The following is a 23,213-nucleotide window of genomic DNA, read 5'->3' as shown; positions in this document are numbered from 1 at the left end:
TTAGTGAATTTGCAGAAGAATTTCTTACTAGTAAGCTGTGTGGGGTGGGTGGGGGGCTAAGGGTTGCCTTAATAAAAAAACGCTTTTATCGTGTGTAGGTTATGAAAAAATCTACAATTTTTTTTCACGTAACCTTAAAGTTGCCGATTAAAATGCGAAAAACCCTGTTGCTCGTTTTTCATTTTTTACCACACAAAAACAAGACGTATGGTCCTGAAAAGTGGAGCAACTGCGTCATTTTTTATAGCGAATATATATAATTTAAATGCCCTTTTCTTTTTTAATACTTTTTTATAATATTAAACGTTTTTTTTTTATCAACAGTACCCTTACACCCCCCACCCACCCCACAGCACTTACCAGTAAAAAATTCTACTACAAAATCACTGCTTTTGTATGAAATATTTATATACAAAATTATTATCAAAATTTACATAATTTATACTGGGTCATAGTTTTATTCTTTAGGATTATTTTGTTTATTTAAATTTTATATATAAATGTTTAATACAGAATTAATAAATTATGAATTATGAGCGAAAAATAGTGATTTTGCAGAGCAATTTCTTACTGGGTAAGTGTGTGGGGTGGGTGGGGGGTGTAAGTGTAGTTTTGAATAAAAACGTTTTTTTTGCAAAAAATAATTGTCTAAGAGGAAAAATTTTGTAATTTACTAAGGAAATGTAATATATAAATAATTTACAAAAGGACCTGCTATGCTCTATTAAAAGTATCGCATACCTCTGAAAATATTATTATTAATAAAAAAATCAAAAAAATTGTGGATTTTTTCATAACCTACAAACGATACAAGCGTTTTTTTATCAAGACAACCCTTAGCCCCCCCACCCACCCCACACAGCTTACCAGTAAAAAAATCTTCTGCAAAATCACTAATTTTCGCTCATAATTCATAATTTATTAACACTGCTTTTGTATTAAAAATTTATATAGAAAATTTAAATAAACGATATAATCCTGAAGAATAAAACTATGACTCAGTATAAATTATGTAAATTTTGATAATAAACTTATATATAAATATTTAGTACAAAAACAGTGATTTTGCAGAAGAATTTCTTACTGGTAAGCTGTGTGGGGTGGGTGGGGGGCTAAGGGTTGTCTTGATAAAAAAACGCTTTTATCGTTTGTAGGTTATGAAAAAATCCACAATTTTTTAATTTTTTATAAATAATAATATTTTCAGAGGTATGCGATACTTTTAATAGAGCATAGCAGGTCCTTTTGCTCACACAATTATTATTAAAAATATATAATTTAAATGCCCTTTTTTTTTTAATATTTTTTTTATAATATTAAACGTTTTTTTTTATCAACAGTACCCTTACACCCCCCACCCACCCCACACCACTTACCAGTAAAAAATTCTTCTACAAAATCACTGTTTTTTGTATTAAATATTTATATATAAAATTATTATCAACATTTACATAATTTATACTGAGTCATAGTTTTATTCTTCAGGATTATTTTGTTTATTTAAATTTTATATATAAATTTTTAATACAAAAACAGTGTTAATAAATTAAGAATTATGAGCGAAAAATAGTGATTTTGCAGAGCAATTTCTTACTGGGTAAGTGTGTGGGGTGGGTGGGGGGTGTAAGGGTAGTTTTGAATAAAAACGGTTTTTGCAAAAAATAATTGTCTTAGAGGAAAAATTTTGTAATTTACTAAGGAAATTCAAAAAAGTTCAATAGGGTCAAAAGCCACCTAATTGGAAGTTTTTAGAACCATAATGAAAATACAATATTTTTATTTATTTTTCGACATTTTTGGTCATAACTTAAAAACTACTTAAGATATGCTTATAATTTTTTTAGATTATTTTTCTCAAATTCCTGAGGATAGATTTGAGGGTAAAAACGTAAGTCTGGGTTAAAAATTGTGGTAGCTAGGGCTGTTTTGGTTAGGGCAGTTTTTTTTGCATTTTTTTTTAACAAATTCTAACTTTTCTTGAGGATATTTTAAGAAATAGTGGGAATATTTTTAAAAGGGTTTTAGCCTAAGAAAGGAAATTTTTTACCAAACAAATTCTTATGAGAACAATTTTTGTACCTCAAAAACTTGTTGAGTTAGAGGGAATGTTGTCCATCAAGGTCCTAAAGCCACCTTATATGAAGTTTTCGGAATTAAACTGGAAATACAGGATTTTATTTATTAGCCGACGTTTTTGGTTATAACTTGAGAACCACTGGAGATATTTTCATAATTCTTTCATTTTATTGTAACGGAATCCCTGAGGATAGATTTGAAGGTAAAAACGTCAGTCTGGGTTGAAAATTGAGGTAGCTAGAGTTGTTTTGGTTAGGGAAGTTTTTTTGCCACTTTTCTTAAATCTTATAACACAGTTTGTTTATTTAAATTTTATATAAATATTTATATGTATATTAATAAATATTTAATACAAAACAATGATTTAGCAGAAGAATTTCTTACTGGTAAGCTGTGTGGGGTGGGTGGGGGGCTAAGGGTTGTCCTAATAAAAAAACGCTTTTATCGTTTGTAGGTTATGAAAAAATCCATAATTTTTTTCCACGGAACCTTAAAGTTGCCGATTAAAATGCGAAAAACCCTGTTGCTTTTATCACACAAAAACAAGACGTACATTTATATACATTTTATATAATTTCACTATTTTTACCAAAACAAATATTTTATACAACAAAAGGTTAAAATACGGTCACACCTCGGTACACTTATATGTTTACTTAATTTATTGTAAACACGCAACAAACGGTAGACCGCCTATCATACGTGTTAACCGTCTCGCACTTCGACATGTATATATATACAAAAAACACAAAAAGTCTCACATACAGAAAATGTATAATTAAAATTTAAGCCTAAAATAAAACAAAATACGAGTTAAAATTGTAAAATAAAAATAAAATAAATACACATACAAACTACAACTGCATAAACAAAGCTAAAACGAATGATATACACAATTATTATTAAAAATATATAATTTAAATTCCCTTTTCTTTTTTTAATACTTTTTTATAATATTAAACGATTTTTTTTTTAACAACAATACCCCTACACCCCCCACCCACCCCACACACTTTACCAGTAAAAAATTCTACTACAAAATCACTGTTTTTGTATGAAATATTTATATATAAATTTATTATCAAAATTTACATAATTTATACTGGGTCATAGTTTTATTCTTTAGGATTATTTTGTTTATTAAAATTTTATATATAAATTTTTAATACAAAAACAGTGTTAATAAATTAGGAATTATGAGCGAAAAATAGTGATTTTGCAGAGCAATTTCTTACTGGGTAAGTGTGTGGGGTGGGTGGGGGGTGTAGGGGTAGTTTTGAATAAAGACGGTTTTTTGCAAAAAATAATTGTCTTAGAGAAAAAGTTTTGTAATTTACTAAGGAAATTCAAAAAAGTCTAATAAGGTCAAAAGCCACCTAATTTGAAGTTTTTAGAACCATAATGAAAATACAATATTTTTATTTATTTTTCGACATTTTTGGTCATAACTTAAAAACTACTTGAGATATGCTTATAATTTTTTCAGATTATTTTTCTCGAGTTCCTGAGGATAGATTTAAGGGTAAAAATGTTAGTCTGAGTTAAAAATTGAGGTAGCTAGGGCTGTTTTGGTTAAGGGAGTTTTGTTTGCAATTTTTTTTAACAAATTCTAACTTTCCTTGAGAATATTTTAAGAAATAGTAAGAATATTTTTAAAAGAATTTTAGTTTAAGAAAGGACATTTTTTACCAAACAATTTCCTGTGAGAACGATTTTTGTACCTCAAAAACTTGTTAAGTTATAGGGAATATTGTCCCTCAAGGTCCTAGAGCCACCTTATATGACATTTTCGGAATTAAACTGGAAATACAAGATTTTATTTATTACCGACGTTTTTGATCATACCTTGAGAACCTCTTAAGATATTTTCATAATTCTTTCACCTCGTTATAATGGAATCCCTCAGGATGGATTTGTGGGTAAAAACGTCAGTTTGGGTTGAAAATTGAGGTAGCTAGAGTTGTTTTGGTTAGGGAAGTTTTTTTGCCATTTTTCTTAAATCTAATAACACAGTTTGTTTATTTAAATTTTATATAAATATGTATATGTAAATTAATAAATATTTAATACAAAAACAATGATTTTTCAAAAGAATTTTTTACTGGTAAGCTGTGTGGGGTGGGTGGGGGGCTAAGGGTTGTCTTGATAAAAAAACGCTTTTATCGTTTGTAGGTTATGAAAAAATCCACAATTTTTTAATTTTTTATAAATAATAATATTTTCAGAGGTATGCGATACTTTTAATAGAGCATAGCAGGTCCTTTTGCTTACACAATTATTATTAAAAATATATAATTTAAATGCCCTTTTCTTTTTTTAATATTTTTTTATAATATTAAACGCTTTTTTTATCAACAGTACCCTTACACCCCCCACCCACCCCACACAGCTTACCAGTAAAAATTTCTTCTACAAAATCACTGTTTTTTTACTAAATATTTATATATAAAATTATTATCAAAATATACATAATTTATACTAGGTCATAGTTTTATTCTTCAGGATTATTTCGTTTATTTAAATTTTATATATAAATTTTTAATACAAAAACAGTGTTAATAAATTAAGAATTATGAGCGAAAATTAGTGATTTTGCAGAGCAATTTCTTACTGGGTAAGTGTGTGGGGTGGGTGGGAGGTGTAAGGGTAGTTTTAAATAAAAACGGTTTTTGCAAAAAATAATTGTCTAAGAGAAAAAATTTTGTAATTTACTAAGGAAATGTAATATATAAATAATTTACAAAAGGACCTGCTATGCTCTATTAAAAGTAGTGCATACCTCTGAAAATATTATTATTAATAAAAAATTAAAAGATTGTGGATTTTTTCATAACCTACAAACGATAAAAGTGTTTTTTTTATTAAGACAACCCTTAGCCCCCCACCCACCCCACAGCACTTACCAGTAAAAAATTCTAATACAAAATCACTGTTTTTGTACTAAATATTTATATATAAAATTATTATCAAAATATACATAATTTGTACTGGGTCATAGTTTTATTCTTTAGGATTATTTTGTTTATTTAAATTTTATATATAAATTTTTAATACAAAAACAGTGTTAATAAATTAAGAATTATGAGCGAAAAATAGTGATTTTGCAGAGCAATTTCTTACTGGGTAAGTGTGTGGGGTGGGTGGGGGGTGTAAGGGTAGTTTTGAATAAAAACGGTTTTTTGCAAAAAATAATTGTCTTAGAGAAAACATTTTATAATTTACTAAGGAAATTCAAAAAAGTCCAATAGGGTCAAAAGCCACCTAATTTGAAGTTTTTAGAACCATAATGAAAATGCAAGATTTTTATTTATTTTCCGACATTTTTGGTCATAACTTAAAAACTACTTAGGATATGCTTATAATTTTTCCACACTATTTTTCTCGAATTCCTGAGGATAGATTTAAGGGTAAAAACGTCAGTTTGGGTTAAAAATTGAGGTAGCTCGGGCTGTTTTGGTTAAGGGAGTTTTTTTGCATTTTTTTTTTTAACAAATTCTAACTTTCCTTGAGGATATTTTAAGAAATAGTGGAAATATTTTTAAAAAGATTTTAGCCTAAGAAAGATAATTTTTTACCAAACAATTTCTTGTGAGAACGATTTTTGTACCTCAAAAACTTGTTCAGTTAGAGGGAATTGTGTCCATCAAGGTCCTAGAGCCACCTTATATGAAGTTTTTGGAATTAAACTGGAAATACAAGATTTTATTTATTAGCCGACGTTTTTGGTCATAACTTGAGAACTACTTAAGATGTTTTCATAATTCTTTCACATCATTATAATGGGATCTCTCAGGATGGATTTAAGGGTACAAACGCCATTCTAGCTCAAAAATTGAGGTATCTAGGGCTGTTTTGGTTGGGGTATTTTTTTTGACAAATTCATTTCCTTACGGATCTGTGTTATCTTATCATTTTCTATTTTTATCTTACTACCTATGAATTTTATTAGCAAAAATTGCTGCGCATATTTTAATTTGCATTAAAGAAACCATCCACGTATATCAACAATTTTCGTAGTTATATATTTATTTATAACAATAATAATAGTAATACAATAATAAAAGTAAATAATAAAAAAAACTACAATACACCTTTAAGTGAAGAACAAGTTAACAAAAAAGATCCTGCGAAATACATCGCACACACAAGAACCCTGAAATAATAGAAGTTTTATTCCAGGAATACATACAGACAAATCCTAAAATCTGGAAGATCTTCTCCCAGGAAAACAGGCCAATATCCTGGATTTTATCCCAGTTGGGGTCTTTTTTCCACAAATATCCTGGAATATTGCAAAAATTGTTTCAAGAATCTTGGAAATTTTGTTCCTCGTATTTTTGCCAATATCGTTCTAAAAACTTCGTATTAGGTGCCTTTGGGACCTTGTTGGACGAAAGTCTCTCTAACTCAAAAAGTTCTTGAGGTACAAGAATCGTTTTCATATGAAATTGTTTGGTGAAAAATGGGCTTTTTTGAAATAAAACTATTTTAAATATATTCGTATTATTTCTTAACATATTCTCAAGGAGAGTTAGAATTTGTAGCAAAAAAAACTACCGCGACAAAAACAGCCCTAGCTACCTCAACTTTTAATCCAGACTGACGTTTTTACCCTCAAATTCATCCCCAGGAATCTCACTGTAATAATATGATAGAATTATCAAAATATCTTTAGTGGTTCTCAAGTTATGACCAAAAATGTGAGCTAATAAATAAAATCTTGTATTTGCAATATCATTCCGAAAACTTCATATTATGTTGCTCTAGGACCTCGATGGATAAAATTCCCTCTAACACAGAAAGTTTTTAAGGTACAAAAATCGTTCTGATATGAAATTGTTTGGAGAGAAATTTGTTTTCTTTAACATAAACTCTTTTAAGAATATTCCCATTATTTCTTAAAATATTCCCGCAGAAACTTAGAATTTGTTAAAAAAACAGCGAAAAAAAATTACTCCAGTCAAAACAGCCCTAGCTACCTCAATTTTTAATCCAGACCGACGTTTTGACCCTCAAATTAATCCTCAGGAACCACATATAAAGATGTTGAAAAATTATGAGAATATCTTAAGTAGTTTTTAAGTTATGACCAAAAATGTCGGCTAATAAATAAAAAAATTTGTATTACCCGAATGGTTCCGAAGACTTAAGTACAACATTAGAGCGGTGCCGAATAGCATAGTGGAATGTCGAAATGTTGATGTAGGTCTAGTCACTATGGGATTCGGCACCCGTTTTTTATTCAGACTTCAGTAAATCTTGATACAGTCAAACTATGAATTTAAGGTGCCGAATTGTAAAGCAGAATGCTTAAGAGGAGGTGTCGCGTCATAAAGCGGATCTCGTTGCACAAAACGGTTATTTTTGAGGTTATGATCGTTTATTGTTTCCAAGCATTTTGGTTTATCGCAAATTTTTACATAGTACGTACTTTTTGTAGCATTTGAAGGAATTTTCATGTTTTCAATGGACTCAATTGCCTGGACTAAAACAGGCATCAATGAATCCTTTCCAGGCAATTAACAACAGCCTCAAATGCCTGGAAAAAATAATTTTTTTCATTGGATTACATTGTAAAAAACAGGGAAATTAATCCAACTGCCTGGAATAAAATAATGAATTTATTCCAGGCATTTGAAGGAATTTTCATGTTTTCAATAGACTCAAGTGCCTGGACTAATACATGCAATAATTAATTCCTTCCAGGCAGTTGACAACAGTCTCAAATGCCTGGAAAAATTTATGTTTTTCATTGGGATGCATTGGGAAAAACAGGGAAATTAATTCAACTGCCTGGAAGTAAATAATGAATTTATTCCAGGCATTTGAAGGAATTTTTATGTTTTCAATAGACTCAAGTGCCTGGACTAAAACAGACATCAATGAATTCCTTCCAGGCAGTTGACAACAATATCAAATGCCTGGAAAAAATTATTTTTTTCATTGGATTACATTGTAAAAAACAGGGAAATTAATCCAACTGCCTGGAATAAAATAATGAATTTATTCCAGGCATTTGAAGGAATTTTCATGTTTTCAATTAACTCAACTGCCTGGACTAAAAATGACATTAATGAATTCCTTCCAGGCAGTTGACAACAATATCAAATGCATGGAAAAATTAATTTTTACCATTGGGTTGCATTGGAAAAAACAGGGAAATTAATTCAACTGTCTGGAAGAAAATAATGAATTTATTCCAGGCATTTGAAGGAATTTTCATGTTTTCAATAGACTCAAGTGCCTGGACTAATACATGCAATAATTAATTCCTTCCAGGCAGTTGACAACAGTCTCAAATGCCTGGAAAAATTTATGTTTTTCATTGGGATGCATTGGGAAAAACAGGGAAATTAATTCAACTGCCTGGAAGTAAATAATGAATTTATTCCAGGCATTTGAAGGAATTTTCATGTTTTTAATAAACTCAAGTGCCTGGACTAATACATGCATTAATTAATTCCTTCCAGGCAGTTGACAACAATCTCAAATGCCTGGAAAAATTAATTTTTTTCATTGGGTTACATTGGAAAAAACAGGGAAATCAATTCAACTGCCTGGAAGTAAATAATGAATTAATTCCAGGCATTTGAAGGAATTTTCATGTTTTTAATAAACTCAAGTGCCTGGACTAATACATGGATTAATTAGTTCCTTCCAGGCAGTTGACAACAATCTCAAATGCCTGGAAAAATTAATTTTTACCATTGGGATGCATTGGGAAAAACATGGAAATTAATTCAACTGCCTGGAAGTAAATAATGAATTAATTCCAGGCATTTGAAGGAATTTTCATATTTTCAATGGACTCAAGTGCCTGGACTTAAACAGACATGAATGAATCCTTTCCAGGCAGTTGACAACAGTCTCAAATGCCTGGAAAAACTTATTTTTTGTTATTGGGTTACATTGGGAAAAACAGGAAAATTAATCCAACTGCCTGGAAGAAAATGATGAATTTATTCCAGGCATTTGAAGGAATTTTTATGTTTTCAATAGACTCAAGTGCCTGGACTAATACATGCAATAATTAATTCCTTCCAGGCAGTTGACAACAGTCTCAAATGCCTGGAAAAATTTATGTTTTTCATTGGGATGCATTGGGAAAAACAGGGAAATTAATTCAACTGCCTGAAAGTAAATAATGAATTTATTCCAGGCATTTGAAGGAATTTTCATGTTTTTAATAAACTCAAGTGCCTGGACTAATACATGCATTAATTAATTCCTTCCAGGCAGTTGACAACAATCTCAAATGCCTGGAAAAATTAATTTTTTTCATTGGGTTACATTGGAAAAAACAGGGAAATTAATTCAACTGCCTGGAAGTAAATAATGAATTAATTCCAGGCATTTGAAGGAATTTTCATGTTTTTAATAAACTCAAGTGCCTGGACTAATACATGGATTAATTAGTTCCTTCCAGGCAGTTGACAACAATCTCAAATGCCTGGAAAAATTAATTTTTACCATTGGGATGCATTGGGAAAAACATGGAAATTAATTCAACTGCCTGGAAGTAAATAATGAATTAATTCCAGGCATTTGAAGGAATTTTCATATTTTCAATGGACTCAAGTGCCTGGACTTAAACAGACATGAATGAATCCTTTCCAGGCAGTTGACAACAGTCTCAAATGCCTGGAAAAACTTATTTTTTGTTATTGGGTTACATTGGGAAAAACAGGAAAATTAATCCAACTGCCTGGAAGAAAATGATGAATTTATTCCAGGCATTTGAAGGAATTTTTATGTTTTCAATAGACTCAAGTGCCTGGACTAATACATGCAATAATTAATTCCTTCCAGGCAGTTGACAACAGTCTCAAATGCCTGGAAAAATTTATGTTTTTCATTGGGATGCATTGGGAAAAACAGGGAAATTAATTCAACTGCCTGAAAGTAAATAATGAATTTATTCCAGGCATTTGAAGGAATTTTCATGTTTTCAATAGGCTCAATTGCCTGGACTAATTTTTTCATTAGGTCACATTGGAAATTATCAGGCCAGGCACTTCACTCCCCCGTAAGACTACGTAGTTGGTGAGACACGTATATGAGTCGCGCGGCCTGGTAAAAAAACTTCTCCCAGGCGTTTTCGTCAGCAAACGCGTTTGTGGCATAAACCCAATGAAGATTCTCGTCACTTTTATTAAGTAAAATATTTTTTAAACTAAATTAACGCGTTTCTAGTTCGTCACACGGTTTGTACCGCATTCCATCCTCCATTTCGGCACCGCTCTAAAATCGTACCTGAGGATTCGGCACCCGTTATGTTGATTATTATTATAAGGTGAAGTGGGATTTCAGCACCTCTTAAGCATTCCGCTATACGATTCCTTAAGTTGAAAACGAGTGCCGAATCCTATGGCGGAATGTCGAATTGTTGGTAATTCGTATTAAAATGTTACTGGGTGTAAAGAAACTTATTATTGATTCCAGGCATGGCCGTACTTCCTACTGTTCATGATCCTGGAAAATCTCGTTTTATGGATCGAACAAAAGCCTACCGTAAGACTGAACGACAGCATTACAAGCCTGTCTCACGGACTATTTCAAGAATGTGGAAGGTAAACGCTACTTTCATATTAACCGAAACATTTATTTATTCAGATGTGCATATAATCAATAATTGTTTTGCAAAACCCCTTATCGACGCTAAGAGGGCAAAGTGCGCCGCATTTTTAGGACTCAAAACGCTCGCGTTTTTATTTTAGACTTATCTGCAGAGGTTCCGAGAGCTATTTGTACGTGTACATCTACGAAAACTTCCATATCGTTGACCTGCCCTGGAACTGGCCGATTACGTGGTATTTGGCCGCAATTGGAGTCGATTTTTGCTACTATTGGCTTCACAGAGCGTGTCACGGTAAGCAACTTAAGTATGTTAATATTACATGGTCTAGTTACACTCATTTATCTGTTTTTGTACACATATTTCAGTATTTATTAATTTTTAGAGGTGCATATATTGTGGGCTCAGCATCAAGTTCACCACAGCTCCGAAGACTACAATTTAGCAGTTGGTCTGAGACAGTCTGCTCTGCAAGGATGGTGTGGATTTGTAAGTAGTTTTAGTTGTTACGGTTTGCTACTGGTACATCCCTAATTCCGTATTTTCTCCGTGTCATTTCTCTACCAAAATTATGTAACGATTTCCATAAAATGTAGCTCATAAGAAAGCCATCGCCGTAATTTCCTTATTTTTTCACTGATTTTCATCAAACATAGCTTATAAGAAAGTATTTTTAATTCTAAGCAAAAAATGTATCTACAAAAATTTTTGTTAACCCAGTAGTTTCTGCGTGAAATTTTTTTGAAAAATCTGTCAATGCGACATTTTGGAAAAGGAGACCCTCTTGGAGACTTTAAAGTTTCACGCAATTTTTCAAGAAAACTCTTATTAGAAAATGGTTAAAAATTAGATAGAAGCATGCGCTCAAGTCTCCTCTATAAGAAACAATAAGAATTTTTTAAAAATTATTGACTAGTTTTTGAGATACAACAAGGTTTTTGAGTAAAAGGAATTTTCGCAAAAGTCATTATAAGCAAAAAACAAAATCCGCCATAATTTCCTTAATTTTTCACCGATTTTTATCAAATACAGCTCATAAAAAAGTATTTTTAATTCTAAACAGAAAATGTATCTACAAAAATTTTTGTTAACCCAGTAGTTTCTGCGTGAAATTTTTTTGAAAAATTTGTCAAAATAAAAATGAAAATTTGCCATAATTTCCTTATTTCTGCACCGATTTCTGTGAAATTTAGCTCATACTATTGCAATTTTAATTCTAAATGAAAATTGTATATATGAAAATTTTTGTTAACTGAATTATTTCAGAGTTATGCGACATTTTGGAAAAAAAGACCCTCTTGGAGACTTTAAAGTTTCACGCAATTTTTCAAGAAAACTCTTATTAGAAAATGGTTAAAAACTAGATAGAAGCATACGCTCAAGTCTCCTCTATAAGAAGCATCAAGAATTTTCAAAAAACTATTGACTAGTTTTTGAGTTACAAAAAGGTTTTTGAGTAAAAGGATTTTACGCAAAAGTCAATATAAGCGAAAAACAAAATCCGTCATAATTTCCTTAATTTTTCACCGATTTTGATCGAATATAGCTTATAGAAAAGTATTTTTCATTCTAAACAAAAAATGTATCTACAAAAATTTTTGTTAACCCAATAGTTTCTGCGTGAAATTTTTTTTGAAAAATCTGTTAAAATAAAAATGAAAAATTGCCATAACTTCCTTATTTCTGCACCGATTTTCGTGAAATTTAGCTCATACTATTGCAATTTTAAATCCAAACGAAAACTGTATCTACGGAAATTTTTGTTGACTCAATTATATCAGAGTTATGTGACATTTTGAAAAAGGACACCCTCTTGGAGTCTTTAAAGTTTCACGCAATTTTTCATGAAAACTCTTGTTAGAAAATGGTTAAAAACTAGATAGAAGCATGCGCTCAAGTCTCCTTTATAAGAAACATTAAGAATTTTCAAAAAACTATTGATTAGTTTTTAAATTACAAAAAGGTTTTTGAGTAAAAGGAATTTTCGAAAAAGTCAATATAAGCAAAAAACAAAATCCGTCATATTTTCCTTAATTTTTTACCGATTTTGATCAAATATAGCTTATAGGAAAGAATTTTTAATTCTAAACAGAAAATGTATCTACAAAAATTTTTGTTAACCAAATAGTTTCTGCGTGAAATTTTTGTGAAAAATCTGTCAAAATAACAATGACAATTTGCCATAATATTCTTATTTCTACACCGATTTCCGTGAAATTTAGCTCATACTATTGCAATTTTAATTCCAAGCGAAAACTGTATCTATGAAAATTTTTGTGAACTGAATTATTTCAGAGTAATGCGACATTTTGGAAAAGAAGACCCTCTTAGAGACTTTAAGGTTTCACGCAATTTTTCAAGAAAACTCTTGTTAGAATATGGTTAAAAATTAGATAAAAGCGTGCGCTGAAGTCTCCTCTATAAGAAGCATCAAGAATTTTCAAAAAACTATTGACTAGTTTTTGAGTTACAAAAAGGTTTTTGAGTAAAAGGAATTTTCGAAAAAGTCAATATAAGCAAAAAACAAAATCCGTCATAATTTCCTTAATTTTTCACCGATTTTGATCGAATATAGCTTATAAAAAAGTATTTTTAATTCTAAATAAAAAATGTATCTACAAAAATTTTTGTTAACCCAATAGTTTCTGCGTCAAATTTTTTTGAAAAATTTGTCAAAATAAAAATGACAATTTGCCATAATATCCTTATTTCGGCACCGATTTTCATAAAATTCAGCTTATACTATTGCAATTTTAATTCCAAACGAAAACTGTATCTACGGAAATTTTTGTTGACTCAATTATATCAGAGTAATGCGACATTTTGAAAAAGAAGACCCTCTTGGAGACTTTAAAGTTTCACGCAATTTTTCAAGAAAACTCTTATTAGAAAATGCTTAAAAATTAGATAGAAGCATGCGCTCAAGTCTCCTTTATAAGAAACATCAAGAATTTTCAAAAAACTATTAACTAGTTTTTGAGATATAAAAAGGTTCTTAATTAAATGGAATTTTCGCAAAAGTCAATATAAGCCAAAAACAAAATCCGCCATAATTTCCTTAATTCTTCACCGATTTTGATCAAATATAGCTTGTAAAGAAGTATTTTCAATTCTAAACAAAAAATGTATCTACAAAAATTTTTGTTAACCCAATAGTTTCTGCGTGAAATTTTTTTTAAAAATTTATCAAAATAAAAATGAAAATTTGCCATAACTTCCTTATTTTTTCACCGATTTTCATCAAATATACCTTATAATAAAGTATTTTTAATTCTAAACAAAAAATATATTTACAAAAATTTTTGTTAACCCAATAGTTTCTGCGTTAAATTTTTTTGAAAAATTTGTCAAAATAAAAATGGCAATTTGCCATAATATCCTTATTTCTGCACCGATTTCTGTGAAATTTAGCTCATATTATAGCAACAACAAACTTTCACCGACCTTACTTCCCCACTTACAATTCACGTGAGCCCAATCCTCACTCACACCCTCACCAAACTTAATCCTAAAAACATCACCACGACCCTCCCATCTAACAGCAACACACGTAATAACACCCTCACTAACCTGAGACCCTCCGGGTCTTTCAACAGTATTAAAGACCTCACTCACCACAGCACCTCTGGGGTAGCTTAAACTCATCGGTGAGATCTAGAAGAAGGTCTGAAATGTTCGATTTTCTACCCTGGGGTCGTTAGAAAAATTATTTGAGATATTGTATGGAAGTGCTGAAAATTCTAACTCGTTTGGAGATTTCAAGCTTGACAAGAAAGACTTTGACCTCTTTGAAGAGTGGACCCCTTGTACGAGTGGCGGAACTAATTTTTTTGATAACCTCAATATGCCCCATCTATTGCGATCAAGTTTCAACCGTTCAACATCCATACAGCCAAAGATATGGATTTTTATTTGTCTCCTTCATAGATTGCTTAGCTCTATCTGCCGGAGGGTAGTTAGACCAGGGTTTTCTATTGAATATATTTTTTTAAAGGGTGTTTTGCATCTAATTGTTGCCACATATGGTGAGCCTGAAGCGTTTGTCTATTAATTTTCGCATTTAACTCTGATGCATACCAGCAGAGAGTGCTGTAACGGATATAGGAAAACATTTTCGTCAATAAGTCTGGAACGGCTTTGGATATTTTAAAGCGGTTTTAAGAGTGACCTGCCCCAATATTTAGGGATTCTTTTAAGGTATAAAAGGTCTTTGTAAGTTAAGACATTCAGAAGTTATCTTAAGTTATTGAGAGCCACCTCCAGAGGATCGAGTTGCTCTTAAGGGACACGGTCAGATAATTTCGTTGAGAAGTCTAAAACTACTTTGGATATCTAAGAGCAGTTTTTAGTGTAGCCTGCCCCAATGTTCGAGGATTCTTTAAAGGTATAAAACGTTCTTGTAAGTTACGAACTTCAAAACTTATCTCAAGTCTTTGGGACCAACCTCCAGAGGATCGAGCTGCTCCTAACGGACATGGGCAGACATTTTCGTTGATAAGTCTAAAACTACTTTGGACATTTAAAAGCGGTTTTCAATACAGCCTGCCCCAATGCTCAAAGATTCTTTTAAGGTATAAAAAGTTTTTGTAAGTAAAGAACTTCAGAACTTATCTCCAGTCATTGAGAGCCACCTTCAGAGGATCGAGTTGCTCTTAACGAACATAAGCAGACATTTTCGTTGATAAGTCTAAAAATACTTTGGATATCTAAAAGCGGTTTTCAGTGTAGCCTGCCCCAATGTTCAATGATTCTTTAAAGCTATAAAACGTTCTTGTAAGTTACGAACTTCAAAACTTATCTCAAGTCATTGAGAGCCACCTCCAGAGGATCGAGCTGCTCCTAACGGACATGGGCAGACATTTTCGTCGATATGTCTGAAACTACTTTAAATATTTTAAAGCGGTTTTCAGTATCTTTTGACGCAATGTTCAAGGATAGCTAGACTATCAAAAATTAATTAATTATTTAATTCTCTTTTAGGCCTTCTACTTGCCTTTGGCCCTAGTGATTCCCCCGTCCCAGTTTGTCACCCATCAGTACTTCAATCTGCTCTTCCAGTTCTGGATTCACACGGAAACTGTGAAAACGTTGGGCCCCCTAGAGTGGATCTTCAATACGCCAAACCACCATAGGGTGCACCATGGTAAGTAGTCTCCTGTTTTGGAAACTTATCTCCAAAGTTTACTGTTGCAGGAAGTAACATTTACTGTCTGGACACCAACTATGCAGGGGTTTTAATCATATGGGACAGGATGTTCGGTACGTTCGCTAGAGAGCGCGAAGACGAGGAGATTATTTATGGTTTAGTGTATAACCAGCCTTCATTTAACCCGGTACATTTGCAGGTAAATAAAAAAAATGTTTACCTGAAGTGTTAATGTTTAACTTTGAGACAATTTTTGCAGACGTTCTACACGAAATACGTGGTGCAGCGGTTCCAGGCTATGAAGGGTTGGAAGAACAAATTGGCCGCCATCTTCTATGGACCCAGTTGGCAACCTGGAAAGCCCAGACTGGGTTTGGAAGAGGATAAAGTTAAGGTAAGTCCTAAAAACTTATCTCCTCGTTAGAGCAAGATATCTTTGATACTGTCTTCGATATAGAAAAGATGGTAGGAAACAACATTTCGGGATCTTGGACTCAATTTCTGGAAGAAATTGTCCAAAATTGTAGGGCGTTTGTTTGTAATTCCTGGGACAGAAAATCTGGGGTGAAAAGGCCAGGGAATTGGGATAGGAAGTCTAACCTCATGCGTATTGAAATATCTCCTTGTTACTCTGGAATTTTCCAGTTTTTCAAAATTTTTGTCCCTACATTTTTTGTTCCAAATTAAAAGTTATTTTATTAGAGGTAACTTGCATGAAAATCGGTGAAAGATTAGAGAAGATATTAAAGATTTTCCACTCAGACGCACTCACTATTTGGACGCATTTACAATATTTCCATTTTACTCTGAAAGTTTCCAGTTTTTCAAAATTTTCGTATTTACATTTTTTGTTCCAAATTAAAAGTTCTTTTATTAGAGGTAACTTGCATGAAAATCGGTGAAAGATTAGGGAAGATATTAAAGATTTTCCACTCAGACGCACTCACTGTTTGGACGCATTTAAAATATTGCCCTTTTACTCTAAAATTTTCCAGTTTTTTAAAATTTTCGTATTTACACTTTTTGTTCTAAATTAAAAATTCTTTCTTTAGAGCTAATTTTTATAAAAATCGGTGAAAAACTAGGGATGATATTAAATTTTTTCCAGTCAAACACTCATTAATTTGGACACTTTTATGATATTGCCCTTTTTCTCTGAAATTTTCCAGTTTTTCAAAATTTTCTTATTAACACTTTTTGTTTTAAATTAAAAATTCTTTTATTAGAGCTAATTTTTATAAAAATCGGTAAAAATTTGGGATGATATTAAATTTTTTCCAGTCAAACACTCATTAATTCGGACACATTTATGATATTGCCCTTTTTCTCTGGAATTTTCCAATTTTTCAAAATTTTCATTTTTACACTTTTTATTCTAAATTAAAAATTCTTTCTTTAGAGCTAATTTTTATAAAAATTGGTGAAAAATTAGGGATGATATTAATTTTTTTCCAGTCAAACACTCATTAATTTGGACACATTTATGATATTGCCCTTTTTCTCTGGAATATTCCAGTTTTCCAAAATTTTCATATTTACACTTTTTGTTTTAAATTAAAAATTCTTTCTTTAGAGCTAATTTTTATAAAAATCGGTGAAAAACTAGGGATGATATTAAATTTTTTCCAGTCAAACACTCATTAATTTGGACACATTTATGATATTGCCCTTTTTCTCTGGAATTTTCCAGTTTTCCAAAATTTTCATATTTACACTTTTTGTTTTAAATTAAAAATTCTTTCTTTAGAGCTAATTTTTATAAAAATTGGTGAAAAATTAGGGATGATATTAAATTTTTTTCCAGTCAAACACTCATTAATTTGGACCCATTTATGATATTGCCCTTTTACTCTAAAATTTTCCAGTTTTTCAAAATTTTCATATTTACACTTTTTGTTCTAAATTAAAAATTCTTTCTTTAGAGCTAATTTTTGTAAAAATCGGTGAAAAACTAGGGATGATATTAAATTTTTTCCAGTCAAACACTCATTAATTTGGACACTTTTATGATATTGCCCTTTTTCCATGGAATTTTCCAGTTTTCCAAAATTTTCATATTTACACTTCTTGTTCTAAATTAAAAATTCTTTCTTTAGAGCTAATTTTTATAAAAATCGGTAAAAAACTAGGGATGATATTAAATTTTTTCCAGTCAAACACTCATTAATTTGGACACATTTATGATATTGCCCTTTTTCTCCGGAATTTTCCAGTTTTCCAAAATTTTCATATTTACACTTTTTGTTCTAAATTAAAAATTCTTTCTTTAGAGCTAATTTTTATAAAAATCGGTGAAAAATTAGGGATGATATTAAAATTTTTCCAGTCAAACACTCATTAATTTGGACACTTTTATGATATTGCCCCTTTTCTCTGGAATTTTCCAGTTTTTCAAAATTTTCATATTTACACTTTTTGTTCTAAATTAAAAAGTCTTTCTTTAGAGCTAATTTTTATAAAAATCGGTGAAAAATTAGGGATGATATTAAATTTTTTCCAGTCAAACACTCATTAATTTGGACACATTTATGATATTGCCCTTTTTCTCCGGAATTTTTCAGTTTTCCAAAATTTTCATATTTACACTTTTTGTTCTAAATTAAAAATTTTTTCTTTAGAGCTAATTTTTATAAAAATCGGTGAAAAATTAGGGATGATATTAAATTTTTTCCAGTCAAATACTCATTAATTTGGACACATTTATGATAATGCCCTTTTTCTCTGGAATATTCCAGTTTTCCAAAATTTTCATATTTACACATTTTGTTCTAAATTAAAAATTCTTTGTCTAGAGCTAATTTTTATAAAAATCGGTGAAAAATTAGGGATGATATTAAATTTTTTCCAGTCAAACACTCATTAATTTGGACACATTTATGATATTGCCCTTTTTCTCTGGAATTTTCCAATTTTTCAAAATTTTCATATCTACACTTTTTGTTCTAAATTAAAAATTCTTTCTCTAGAGCTAATTTTTATAAAAATCGGTGAAAAATTAGGGAAGATATAAGTTTTTCCATTCAAACACTCAATAATTTGGAAACATTTATGATATTGCCCTTTTTCTCTGGAATTTTCCAATTTTTCAAAATTTTCATGTTTACACTTCTTGTTCTAAATTAAAAATTCTTTCTTTAGAGCTAATTTTCATAAAAATCGGTGGAAAATTAGAAATGATATTAAATTTTTTCCAGTCAAATACTCATTAATTTGGGTACATTTATGATATTGCCCTTTTTCTCTGGAATTTTCCAGTTTTCCAAAATTTTCATATTTACACTTTTTGTTCTAAATTAAAAATTCTTTTTTTAGAGCTAATTTTTATAAAAATCGGTGGAAAATTGGGGATGATATTAAATTTTTTCCAGTCAAACACTCATTAATTTGGACACATTTATGATATTGCCCTTTTTCTCTGGAATTTTCCAGTTTTCCAAAATTTTCATATTTACACTTTTTGTTCTAAATTAAAAATTCTTTCTTTAGAGCTAATTTTTATAAAAATCGGTAAAAAATTAGGGATGATATTAAATTTTTTCCAGTCAAACACTCATTAATTTGGACACTTTTATGATATTGTCCTTTTTCTCTGAAATTTTCCAGTTTTTCAAAATTTTCATATTTACACTTTTTGTTCTAAATTAAAAATTCTTTCTTTAGAGCTAATTTTCATAAAAATCGGTGGAAAATTAGAAATGATATTAAATTTTTTCCAGTCAAATACTCATTAATTTGGGTACATTTATGATATTGCCCTTTTTCTCTGAAATTTTCCAGTTTTCCAAAATTTTCATATTTACACTTTTTGTTCTAAATTAAAAATTCTTTCTTTAGAGCTAATTTTTATAAAAATCGGTGAAAAATTAGGGATGATATTAAATTTTTTCCAGTCAAACACTCATTAATTTGGACACATTTATGATATTGCCCTTTTTCTCTGGAATTTTCCAGTTTTCCAAAATTTTCATATTTACACTTTTTGTTTTAAATTAAAAATTCTTTCTTTAGAGCTAATTTTTATAAAAATTGGTGAAAAATTAGGGATGATATTAAATTTTTTTCCAGTCAAACACTCATTAATTTGGACCCATTTATGATATTGCCCTTTTTCTCTGAAATTTTCCAATTTTTCAAAATTTTCATATTTACACTTCTTGTTCTAAATTAAAAATTCTTTCTCTAGAGCTAATTTATATAAAAATCGGTGAAAAATTAGTGATGATATTAAATTTTTTCCAGTCAAACACTCATTAATTTGGACACATTTATGATATTGCCCTTTTTCTCTGGAATTTTCCAGTTTTTTAAAATTTTCATATTCACACTTTTTGTTCTGAATTAAAAATTTTTTCTTAAGAGCTAATTTCTTTAAAAATCGGTGAAAAATTAGGGAAGATATAAGTTTTTCCAGTCAAACACTCATTAATTTGGACACTTTTATGATATTGCCCTTTTTCTCTAGAATTTTCCAGTTTTCCAAAATTTTCATATTTACACTTCTTGTTCTAAATTAAAAATTCTTTCTTTAGAGCTAATTTTTATAAAAATCGGTGAAAAATTAGGGATGATATTAAATTTTTTCCAGTCAAACACTCATTAATTTGGACACATTTATGATTTTGCCCTTTTTCTCTGGAATATTCCAGTTTTCCAAAATTTTCATATTTACACTTTTTGTTCTAAATTAAAAATTCTTTCTTTAGAGCTAATTTTTATAAAAATCGGTAAAAAATTAGGGATGATATTAAATTTTTTCCAGTCAAACACTCATTAATTTGGACACTTTTATGATATTGCCCTTTTTCTCCGGAATTTTCCAGTTTTCCAAAATTTTCATATTTACACTTTTTGTTCTAAATTAAAAATTCTTTCTTTAGAGCTAATTTTTATAAAAATCGGTGAAAAATTAGGGATGATATTAAATTTTTTCCAGTCAAACACTCATTAATTCGGACACATTTATGATTTTGCCCTTTTTCTCTGGAATTTTCCAGTTTTTCAAAATTTTCTTATTTACACTTTTTGTTCTAAATTAACAATTATTTCTTTAGAGCTAATTTTTATAAAAATCGGTGAAAAATTAGGGATGATATTAAATTTTTTTCCAGTCAAACACTCATTAATTTGGACACTTTTATGATATTGCCCTTTTTCTCCGGAATTTTCCAGTTTTCCAAAATTTTCATATTTACACTTTTTGTTCTAAATTAAAAATTCTTTATTTAGAGCTAATTTTTATAAAAATCGGTGAAAAATTAGGGATGATATTAAATTTTTTCCAGTCAAACACTCATTAATTTGGACACTTTTATGATATTGCCCCTTTTCTCTGGAATTTTCCAGTTTTCCAAAATTTTCATATTTACACTTTTTGTTCTAAATTAAAAATTCTTTCTTTAGAGCTAATTTTTATAAAAATCGGTGAAAAATTAGGGAAGATATAAGTTTTTCCAGTCAAACACTCATTAATTTGAACACATTTATGATATTGCCCTTTTTCTCTGGAATTTTCCAGTTTTTCAAAATTTTCATATTTACACTTTTTGTTCTAAATTAAAAATTCTTTCTTTAGAGCTAATTTTTATAAAAATCGGTGAAAAATTAGGGATGATATTAAATTTTTTCCACTCAAACACTCATTAATTTGGACACATTTATGATATTGCCCTTTTTCTCCGGAATTTTCCAGTTTTCCAAAATTTTCATATTTACACTTTTTGTTCTAAATTAAAAATTCTTTGTCTAGAGCTAATTTTTATAAAAATCGGTGAAAAATTAGGGATGATATTAAATTTTTTTCCAGTCAAACACTCATTAATTTGAACACATTTATAATATTCACCTTTTTCTCTGAAATTTGCAGTTTTTCAAAATGTTTATATTCACACTTATTGTTTCAAATTAAAAACCCTTTCCTCAGAACGAATTTTGATGAAAATCGGTGGAAAATTAAGGAAACTACTTCACTTTTTATTTAAGACAAAATTTCCAACATTCCGGGCTTCTTGCACCCCTCCCCTCCACCCTTCAAAGGGCAAAAAACACGAACTGGGACAAAAATTTCCTAAATTCCAGGATCTCGACCGCTTTTCCGGGAACAAAAACCCCAACTGACCCGAAATCCAGAGCCTTCATCGCGATTTCCTGGACAAAATACCCAGGAACTCGGTACAACTTTAAATCACATTAACTCGGTTTCTTTGAGCATATATTTATAATAAATTCGACTCAAACCAACAGCGGTATCATCTGCAAATAAAGCAAATCGTGATTGGTAAGAGCCACACCTCAATTTATAGTTCTGCAGCATAATCGATGGCCAACAGAGTCAAATGCTTTTGACAAGTCACAAAAAATTGTGCCATACAAGAATCTCTTTTATTCCAACAGCATTTAGTCCATCATGTAGTTTGTCTTTTGATTTCAGGTGACCAAGAGAGAGAAGTACGACGTCAAGCTCCCTCTATGGTGCAACACGTATTTGCTCATCCATTTTGCCGTGGTTGTCTACGGCTTTCATCAGCTAGCCATCAGACATTTGGTAAGTAAACTGGTATCAACATCTTGTAAGTTATAAATCGTGTTTTTGCTCGTTTATAGGCCCTGAACCCTTTAACTGTGATTGGGTTTGTGATCTACATAATCGCCTCCCTAACCAACATCGGTCTACTGTTCGACAACCATAAGTACGCCCCAGTATTTGAAGTACTCCGGTGTATGCTGCTGGTAACGGCAGTACAAAGAATGTCTTTTCCAGACATTGAGGCAAGTACTTTGGTAGCAGCAGAAGTGTTCTTCCTACTGTCCGGGATCTTTTGGTTTTTGAAAAGTATTAACGTGCTGGACCTTAAAGCTACCGAGAAGTGTAAAACTGGATGAAGTGCGACGGTGTTTTAACTGATTTTGCCTTGTTCCTAGTAGATTTAGGTGATTATGTTAGAGGTTAAACCAGTGATATTATTGTGATGTTTCTTGTATGTATGTATATAACGTAAAATAAATTGTCTGTCTTATGTGAAGCTGCTGATTTTGTTGCTTAAGCTAAAGTACCTTCACCCACCCGCTTTAGTCCCAAAACTCCCACGTTTTTGAGTCGAGGTTACGTCGCATCAGAGAGTCAAGGTCAAGTTAGGGTTACGTCAAGGTCACGTCCAAGGTCGAATCAAGGTCAAGTCAAAATTGATCTAAAATTTTCGACGCGTCTAAAAGTCGAATTTGACCTGGCAGTTAGTTTTGAAGGTCACTTAAAGGTCGACACAAGGTCGTTAGGTCTTAGAAAAATTGGTGCAAGTGAGTTTGACCTCGCGGTTAATTCTCAAGGTCACTAGAAGGTCGAGACAAGGTGAGTAGTGCTTAGAAAAATTGGTTCAAGTCAGTTTGACCTCGCGGATAATTCTCAAGGTCACTAGAAGGTCG

General features: G+C 30.6%; 1 protein-coding gene across 3 annotated transcripts in view; it reads left to right on the top strand.

Annotated features, from left to right (window-relative positions):
• The window catches only part of LOC126747981 (alkylglycerol monooxygenase-like), a 45,748-nt gene extending 22,932 nt beyond the window's left edge, over window positions 1–22,816 (top strand). For all 3 annotated transcript variants that reach the window (XM_050456970.1, XM_050456969.1, XM_050456968.1), the window contains 8 exons: window positions 10,519–10,646; window positions 10,794–10,945; window positions 11,037–11,140; window positions 15,632–15,794; window positions 15,845–15,996; window positions 16,057–16,191; window positions 22,225–22,338; window positions 22,398–22,816. In XM_050456970.1, coding sequence (XP_050312927.1) covers window positions 10,543–10,646; window positions 10,794–10,945; window positions 11,037–11,140; window positions 15,632–15,794; window positions 15,845–15,996; window positions 16,057–16,191; window positions 22,225–22,338; window positions 22,398–22,676 — 1,203 coding nt within the window. In that variant the 5' untranslated portion in view covers window positions 10,519–10,542 and the 3' untranslated portion in view covers window positions 22,677–22,816. The remainder of the gene's footprint in view (window positions 1–10,518; window positions 10,647–10,793; window positions 10,946–11,036; window positions 11,141–15,631; window positions 15,795–15,844; window positions 15,997–16,056; window positions 16,192–22,224; window positions 22,339–22,397) is intronic.
• The last annotated feature ends 397 nt before the right edge of the window (window positions 22,817–23,213 follow it).

Source organism: Anthonomus grandis, chromosome 20 (assembly GCF_022605725.1).
Source record: "Anthonomus grandis grandis chromosome 20, icAntGran1.3, whole genome shotgun sequence".
Lineage (NCBI taxonomy): Eukaryota > Metazoa > Arthropoda > Insecta > Coleoptera > Curculionidae > Anthonomus > Anthonomus grandis.
The sequence above is the reverse complement of the archived record's forward strand: the minus strand, read 5'-3'. Positions and strand labels throughout refer to the sequence as shown.